General features: G+C 52.6%; 1 protein-coding gene across 1 annotated transcript in view; it reads right to left on the bottom strand.

Moving 5' to 3' along the window:
- Nucleotides 1-138: 138 nt before the first annotated feature.
- The window catches only part of LOC135827455 (platelet binding protein GspB-like), a 32,950-nt gene continuing 24,355 nt past the window's right edge, over nucleotides 139-8,733 (bottom strand). The window contains exons 6-9 of the mRNA XM_065339946.1: nucleotides 6,321-6,554; nucleotides 5,185-5,421; nucleotides 4,489-4,639; nucleotides 139-3,236 (exon numbers count right to left, since the gene is read on the bottom strand). Coding sequence (XP_065196018.1) covers nucleotides 1,049-3,236; nucleotides 4,489-4,639; nucleotides 5,185-5,421; nucleotides 6,321-6,554 — 2,810 coding nt within the window. The 3' untranslated portion in view covers nucleotides 139-1,048. The remainder of the gene's footprint in view (nucleotides 3,237-4,488; nucleotides 4,640-5,184; nucleotides 5,422-6,320; nucleotides 6,555-8,733) is intronic.

Genomic DNA, 8,733 nt, shown 5'->3' with positions numbered 1-8,733 from the left:
CGCCTTAGCCGAGTAGGCATGTCATGGATGCTCTAACCACTGAGCCATGGTGTAGCCGTCATCCCAGCAGCCCGGCAGTGTTCAACTTGCTCTTACTAAAACATTGACTGAACCCACTCTGACGGATACAGGACGAAATGAGGTTCATTGACTGTTTTGTTTTTAATCATTAAAAGGCTCAACATAAGCAAAAATGGGGTGGAAAGAAAAGGGGATCAGGATTAAATACAGAATTCAGTGGAAAGGGTCAGGGAGGAATGCTGGGATCAAGTGACAGTGTTAGAACATTGTGAGAGTTGGCAAGATTAGCGGAAACTGAGCTTAAAAAAAACTGGCCAATCTAAACTGGCTACCACCTACTTGCTAGACTGGAGTAATGATGCGAAAACTTTGAAGACGACGAAAGTCGCACAACCACACGCGTATGCACACACACACACACACACACACACACACACACTGGCACACGTGCACACACACACACACACGGACACACACTGGCACACGCACACACACACACACACACACACACACACACACACTGGCACACACACAGACACACACACTGGCACACGCACACACACGCACGCACCCACGGATACACACCCACCCTAAAGCGTACTTCTAGAAAGTAGCCAGACAGTTGACCAAAATTGAGTATCAATACTAAAACGCTAAATCTCTACAGATGGCTAGAGGCAAACAAAGCCAGCTGTACAGGGTACATCAGAGAGTGGTTGAGGAAGAACCATTGACGGAGACAGTGTGTAGCAGGAGTACTAAAATCCTGTTTTTTTAGTACTCCCCAGGTGTGTAGCACCCTATGTGGAGAACTTCAAGCGAAGTTGGTGTTGTTGATAAATTAGGCAAATTCTCAAGTTGACCAGGACAAGAAAGTACTCACGCACGCTCGCTCGCTCGCACGCACACACACGCACATGCACACACACACACACACACACACACACACACACACACACACACACACACACACACACACACACACACACACACACACACACCTGAGAGTGTTCGACAGCACTTCCGTCTAGTCAGCCGGTCGCAGGTACCCACAGTCGTCAACAGCACACGACGACGACGACGACGATGTTTTCTTCACGACCGCCTTGCTTGCTTCAGTATCCGCACCCGGACTTGCTGGTTCTGCGTAGTTCGGTGATGACGTCAACACTGTGGCCGTAACCGAAGACACAGCACTGCCAGTGCTCGGAGCATCGGACGCACAGGCAGATCGAGCGGTGTTCAGCGTGGACACCTGCAGCGCGCTGAGCCGATGGAAGTTCTTGCGCAGCGCCGACACGTGCTGCGTGTTCGTGGCCTGCACCCGTTCCTCGCGCTCGACCTGACGCGCGCGGTTCGCCGCCGACAGCGACGGGATGCTGGAGCAGTTGGCGTAGCCATGGTGGTTGTTGTCGCTGCCGGTGGTGGCGGCCATCTTGCTGCCAAGGGCAACCACGTCGCGGGACGAGGAGGCGCGCCGGACGTTGGGCTTCTGCGGCGGCGCCGGCAGGATGGACGCTCGTTGCCGCGACGACGCGGGGTTGCCATGGCGACTGCGACCGAATCCCCGCGGCAGGGTGCCGGCGCGGCCCTCGTGGAAGCGCGACGACGAGGCAATCGCCGATGACGACGCGAGCGTCCTGGACTTGCCTCTTTCGGTGGTGGTGGTATCAGCTCTATCGTCGTTGGTCTCACTCAATTCCAGAAAGGCGCTGGTACTAGTGCTGCTGCTCAGAGTGTTCAGGTGTGCAAGTATCGCCGCGCGGATATCCTGCGATGGCGCGTCCCCACCACCACCACCACAGCCGCCACCACCACCATCACCACCACCACCACCACCACCATCACCACCCTTGCTCTGCTTCTTTCGGCCTAGCGGCGAACGGGCAATGACCGCCGCCTCCGCTGCAGCCCCGTGGTCTTTCGCTGCCACCGTCTCCACTTGCACCGCTGCTGGACTGTGCTCGGATGTGACGGCTTTCTCGGCATGGACGCACGCCTTCATCAACTGAGTGGCACGTTCCGTGCCGTTCTCTTCGGACACCGGGCCATCATCCTTGGTGAGCTGTCCGTCCGACTCGCAGCCGCTGGCGACTGGCGAGATGTCGACGTTTTCGTAAGCGTCGGCGTCGTGGCCGTCGCTATTGCCGTCTGTTCCTAGTCGTGCTGGAGTGTCGTACACATTGATGTCGTCATCCATACTCGTATATCCGTCTGCGGTCACTGCTGCACCGGATTTACTACACGGTGTCCGGTCAAGCGAGTTGATCACACTCCGCCTTGCTGACTCATGATTGGCCGTCGCCGTGCCCGCGGTCGGCACACTACGCTGTCTCCGTGGCAATGAGCAGAACTTGCCCAGCTGCACCTTGTACCCGAGCGAGGCCGGGTCCGAGGCGCGGCGCACCGGCGCCGGCGGAGGCTGCTTCTGGCCATCGCAGGGGGCAACGGTGGCGTTGATGCGAGAGTCTCGTTTCGGTGACGCGGATGCGCTGCGGCTGCTGGCGTGGGCGTAGGCCTTTAGTTGTACGGAGTGCTCGGGAGAGGTGACCATATCCTCGTAACCGTCGGCGTCCACACTCACCACGGTTACCTCGGTGCTGTTGCTATAGTGACGACAAACCTGATCGGCACTTGTCGACGATGACGATGGTTTCTGCGGGGACTGGCGCTCGGCGTTGCCCCTGGCGCCACTGCTGGTTGCCGCCGCTCCGGCAATGGACGCGATGCCCCGCCCCGGGGGGTTGGTCATGGGCGACGGAAGGGAGGTGAGGACGTCGCGTGACGCGTAGTGCTGCGCGTCCGCCTCATGATCTGCTGCAGCTGCCGCCTTGAGCCGGCTGCAAGCCGCTCCGGCACCGTTGCCGTTGACGACCTCACCCGGCGTAGACTGACGGAAGTTGAACACGTTGGGCTCGGGGGCTATACCCGCCGATACGCTCCTCCCGAAAGCCGTGGGACTATCGACGTAGTGACATTCGATGGTCTGCGATTTCGTGGCCGTAGAGCTTGCCTCGTTGTCTGCCGAGCTGGACGAGGACGACGATGATGATGAGGTGCTGGAAGACGAGGACAGAGGACTTGAGCCGGACATGATGGCAACCGTTACCGATGCTCCTGCTGGTCCTGTTGTTGTGGCGACGGCGGCTCCGATGGCTGCCGGTGAGGAGGAAGATTTTGTAGCGGCAGCAGTGTACTTGTAGGCACCACGCCGCCTGCGAGTTTAGAAAAGACAAACACGATGTGCACACGTACGCATGCATGCACACACACACACACACACACACACACATACACACACACATACACACACACACGAGCGTGCACGCACACAGAAAGTTCACGCACGCACACACGAGCATGCACGCGCACACACACATACACACACGCACACACGCGCACACACACACACACACACACACACACAAACAAGCACACACAGAGAAACATGTGATGTGGAAGTTTGAGACTCAATGTATACAACTTCACAAAAGCAAATCGGTAACTAAACCACACTTCCACGAGCAGAACACAATGTCGACCATTATTTCAGCAGCTAGCAGAAAAAATATGGGTAAGCAGCAGATCAGCTGCAGAGCGCAGTTATGGTGTGGTGGTCGACGATAGAAAGCTAGTAGAGATATACCGTAATGTCGCGTATTATTTTAACCCTTTCAGTGCCAAGGGGGTCAGAAAAATTCAAATTTTTCCGAGTTGAGCTGAACTCAAATTTTCATAGCTCAGCTGTATATCCACGGATCTTTACAAACGATGGCTCTCTGGAAAGATATCATGGCCAGGCAGACAGCTGTGAAGAGAAAATGCAGCGAAAATAGTTTTCCTCGCGAGGGCGCCTGGGCGAAGTCCGTTTTCTGCCTTTTCGTAGCATCTACACTTTCTCACGCGCGCGCGCGCGATCGATCGCAGCGCAGTCAACTTTCAACGCACGAAATTCGGACAAAGTTGGCCTGAAAGTCACTGAAATTCTCGATGTTTTGATACCCAATACGCATGTGTTGCCGCAAAAGAAATAGAGAAACCCGCGATGCGCATACGTCATGTTTTCTACACGCGACAATTGTTTGTCCGAGCGCGCGCGCGCTTCAAGCTTCGCCCTGGCGATATCTATCCTCACGGACACAAAACGATGTGATGAGTCGATAGCCAAGGTCTTCCTGAACACGTAGAGTGGTTGTTTGTAACTCTCCTGTGTGTAGAAGTGGAGATACAAATTTATTTGTACTAACATACTCACTGGGCGACTAAAGTCGCCCGTGGCACTGAGAGGGTTAAAGCCGAGCTTGATCCTGTAGAAGCCGGTGTCCGGGCTAGGCTTGTATTCAAACCAGGTATTTCTATGTGTCAACACTAAAACCAGACTTATGTGCCGACAGTGTATCTTGAAAATCAGGCTTCTATTCAAAACAGGCTTTAAAATACAAGACACTACGGTACAAGGATTCCTACCTTTCTCGATAGCAGATGAGAATGACAATAACGGCGGTGGGAACGACAACCCCAATGACAGTCAGAGTCACAATCAGGGCTATGGTGGACATGTTACGACTTGGCTCGCCACCGCCTTCGGATTCAGATACATTGGGTAGTACGATAGATCCTGCGCCGGACGACGGATGCACAGAACAGGCACAATAACACACGTGTCCAGACATGCACACGCACACACATACGTACGCACGCACGCACACACACACACACACACACACACACACACACACACACACACACACACACACACACACACACACAAGGACGAATAAGAAAACAGGATTTTCAACTCACTTGTTCCGGTACCCTTGGAAGGGCAAACTCCCCCCCAGGATCCCTGGGATGCGAATGCTTCAGGGTTCGAGTACCATGCATCTAACCCAGTATCTGACTGTTTTCAAGTATTTTCACCCACATGCCACAACTCTGTTGCCACCAGTCCAGTCTCAGCTACACTACCAACGCTCAGGCAATTGTGCGGGTGTGCCCCCCAGACACGCACGCACGCACGCAGTCTCTCCCCCTCTCTCTCTCTCTCTCTCTCTCTCTCTCTCTCTCTCTCTCTCTCTCTCTCTCTCTCTCTCTCTCTCTCTCTCTCTCTCTCTCTCTCTCTCCCCCCCCCCCCCCCACACACACACACAGAGGCCGCCTCACCATCACGTTCGCAAGTGAACCCGCCCGTCAGCCACACGTCGCCGGACCCGACGCACATCGCTCCTCCCCTGGCCAGGTAACCATGACGGCATTTCAAAACTGCTGTCACATGACCGGGAGGACGTTGACTGGTGTGGGTATGAGCGACATCATCATCATCATCGTCATCGTCATCAGCATCGTACACGATCTCTATAGCATTCAGCGGAAGCTCTAGCGTTGGTTTGCATCCTACATCTGTAACAGGAACACGGAAGAGACAGGCGAGCGTACAGTGTAAAACGGCTAATTGTAGCGCCGGTCATATTTTTAACGATTTAGCAAAAGGAGTGCTTTCGCTGAAGTTTTGCCACGCCAATCGAAATAGATGATTTATCCACCACGGCAGCTCTCGTTCAGAGCTTCTCCTGTCAGCGGAGACGGATGATTGTAGTCCTGACGGCCGTCCTCCAAGGAGACTTGGAGACAGCATGCCGTACAGAACAGGTCTGGTCGTCTTCTTAGTTTTACTGTGAAACTCGGATTGCTAAAATATTAATTTTATAAAAAATAAATAAAAAAGGACCAAGGAACTACAAGTTACGCTATAATGTCCACAAAATTAATCCTTGGCTCTCCATCCGAGTCCATTCTTGCTAAAATATTGCATCGCGAATCGGTCCTGAACTCCTGATTCCGAAAACAGCGAAGGTTTTACCCGCTGAAATTAGCCGTTTCGTACAGCAAGGCATTGTCTACAGTTCTATTCTCGCCGTCAAGTCAATAAATTTTTCGTTCAAGGGGGTAGGTGGGTGGGTGGGTGGGGGAGGGTCATAACTAAACTTTTTCGTTCCGTATTGATATTGGCGGATGGCCCCTAAGCTGGTTGTGTTCCTCAACACAATCCTATGCTGTTAGTCTACACATATTCAGCACATATTTTATTTTCGCCCATTTTCGGCCTGGTCCTGTTTGACCGAAAATTTGTTCTGCAAGGTTCAGTGTGCCAGTGTATACACGCGGCAGCAGTACAGACCGAAGACTTGATGCGGCCGAAATGGGTTTTAGCCCTGGGAGGCCGAAATTCGAACGGGCCGAAAATTCGCCGACTTACAGTAGCCGGTTGTGACGCGGCCGTGCGAATTTACTTTACTTACGCATGTCAAGAGGTGGTGGTACTGGCGACATGCCACTAGACGGTGGCACGGTTGTCGGGGACGACGGCGGAGTTGTCGTGGCAACGCTCGCGGGAGGACCGCAGATGCCCGTGTTGGCGTCGTACACCCAGCCGAGCATGCTGGGCAACCGTGCGCACGAGTACGTTCCCTCGGCGTTGATGCAGAGCTCGCACTTGCTGCAGCTGTGCGTCTCCAGCCAACACTCGTCATGATCTGCACACACACGGGATTTCGGGTCGGAATAAAACAAAAGGTCAACAGGTAGGAAGGGAAAGACAGACGGACAGACAACCAACCAAATAGATAGACATACCACGGCTGTCACGATGGTCATGTACTCGGCCAAAAAAATATGGCGTCCAAAAATTTGAAAATTCAAAAATCTCATCATCGATCTGTCATTGATTTGCTTGAAAATACTCTTTTTCTCTTGAGAAAACCTCCACTTTCCCCTTCCAATCGACCGGGTTTCATAGTACAAACACGCTTCATGACTTCCTCTCGCGATCCTCTTTCATCTGATACCCGTCTTGGCCGTCTTCTTCCAGGAACGATTCCTTCAGAGGTGCGTTACCTTTGCCTTGACGACTTGCCCTTCGTCACTTCTATCAGCCCTTTTCACAGCTACCTTCTTCTCTTGTAAAAGTTTTCTCGTCTTCTTTGCCAGTTTTCCTGGTGCCTGGGTGACTTCATTTACCGATTTTTTGAATTTGTTTGTCTTTCCGTGCTACTAGATCGATTTCCGTGGCCATCGATTCTACCGTATCGCGTGCTAGTAGTAGTGTGTAAAATGGATGAACACAGTGCATTGCTGTCTACCTGCTGCAGTATTGGTGGCAAAAAGTTTGCCAACATGGCTGTGTCCACGAAATACAACGTGAAGGACTATGCCAGATCATTCAAGATGTGTACGAGGTCGACATTTCTCAGGATGACCCTGCGATCCACCCTACACACATTTGTCATGTATGCAAACGTGTGCTGGATCGTTGTCTGAGAGAAGGTTGCCTTGACTCATTTGTAGGGGATGGATGTGGAGCGATCAAAGTGTGGAAGCCACATCACCGCACATACTGCGACATATGCCACACTGCACCAAACAAGGGTGGACGTCCACCAAAAAAGCAGAAGCAACTTGCTTCAAAGCTTTCTGCTGTACAAAAAAGAAAAAAAGAAATGGATCACACAACAGTCCCACAACATTCATCCACAACAGCAATACCCCTATCACACTCTCCTGGACCCCAGACTGCACACAGTACTAGTGAAAAATGGATGTAGATGAAGGAAATGTTTTCACGCACGTAACACCAACATACAGCGCACAGAAGAAACTGGACAAGACTAGGTTCGTTCATTGCGCACCAGGTTCCACAATACACAGCAAGGGAAGTGCCAATGAATAAGAAAGACGGCAGCATAGTGATGGCATGCATGGCGTACATGCCAAATCTCATTGACATCGTGATGATCTGATGATCTGGACTTGTACGACACATATGGGTGGCTGACCTGGCACGGAAATGTCATTCCGGAGTCCGAGATTCGGCTAAAACTTGGCGGTGACCGCCTCTGGAGCAAATCTTTCGCAAGCCAAGCACCACAACAATGCCATCCGCCCAGTTATCTTGCCAATTCCCGTCAGCAACGTTGTTATTCCGTCTTTTCATCTGGATCTCGGCATTTTCGCATGGCTGTATGACATCTACCTAGCTGAAGCCAAACAACTGGATGTGAAACTGGCAGCAGCAACTCTCTAGCCGTGTGCAGATGATCAGCTCCAGTTTCAAGAGCTAACAGTTCTCAGCGACAAAGTTCGGTCCGCCAGGCAAGCTATGGAAGATGCCCAGGCGAAGAGCGATGAACTACAGCAGCAGCTCCAATATGCAGTGCTCTTGCAGCAACACGCACCGACCAGCTTTCCCAACGTCAACATGGACACTGTAGCTGCAGCAATACAGCAACTGTGGAAAGACGCCAGCGACGCCTTCACTGCTGCAAGTGCTGAGCACAGCAAACTCGTACATGACTTAGACGAGATGAGAAAGAACAAGAAAGTCACAGGACCATGCGCGTCAAGTCTCGAGTCTGTGCTCCAAACACACAATGTTGATCGGCAAGCCTTCCATGGCGGTGCCTTCGTGGGCAACCATGTACATCGCACACTGCAGCCTGCCGTACTAAGAGCACTGATGTCTGCTCCAGTTGAGGTGGTTTCCACTCGTTGCCAGCAGCTCGTTGCTGATGCAGAAATCTTGCAGCAGCGGTACCATGGATTGTTTTCGGGATATGCCGACTGCAGCCACCGTTTCAGCCATTGCAACAGCATGTCAGAGGCCGACATCTCAAAGCTGGCTGACTGCATCCAGCTGTTTCTTCAGAAATGCAGAGA

Source organism: Sycon ciliatum, chromosome 11 (genome assembly GCF_964019385.1).
Source record: "Sycon ciliatum chromosome 11, ocSycCili1.1, whole genome shotgun sequence".
Taxonomy (NCBI): Eukaryota; Metazoa; Porifera; class Calcarea; order Leucosolenida; family Sycettidae; genus Sycon; species Sycon ciliatum.
Note: the sequence above shows the minus strand (reverse complement) of the source record. Positions and strands in the feature narration are given on the sequence as shown.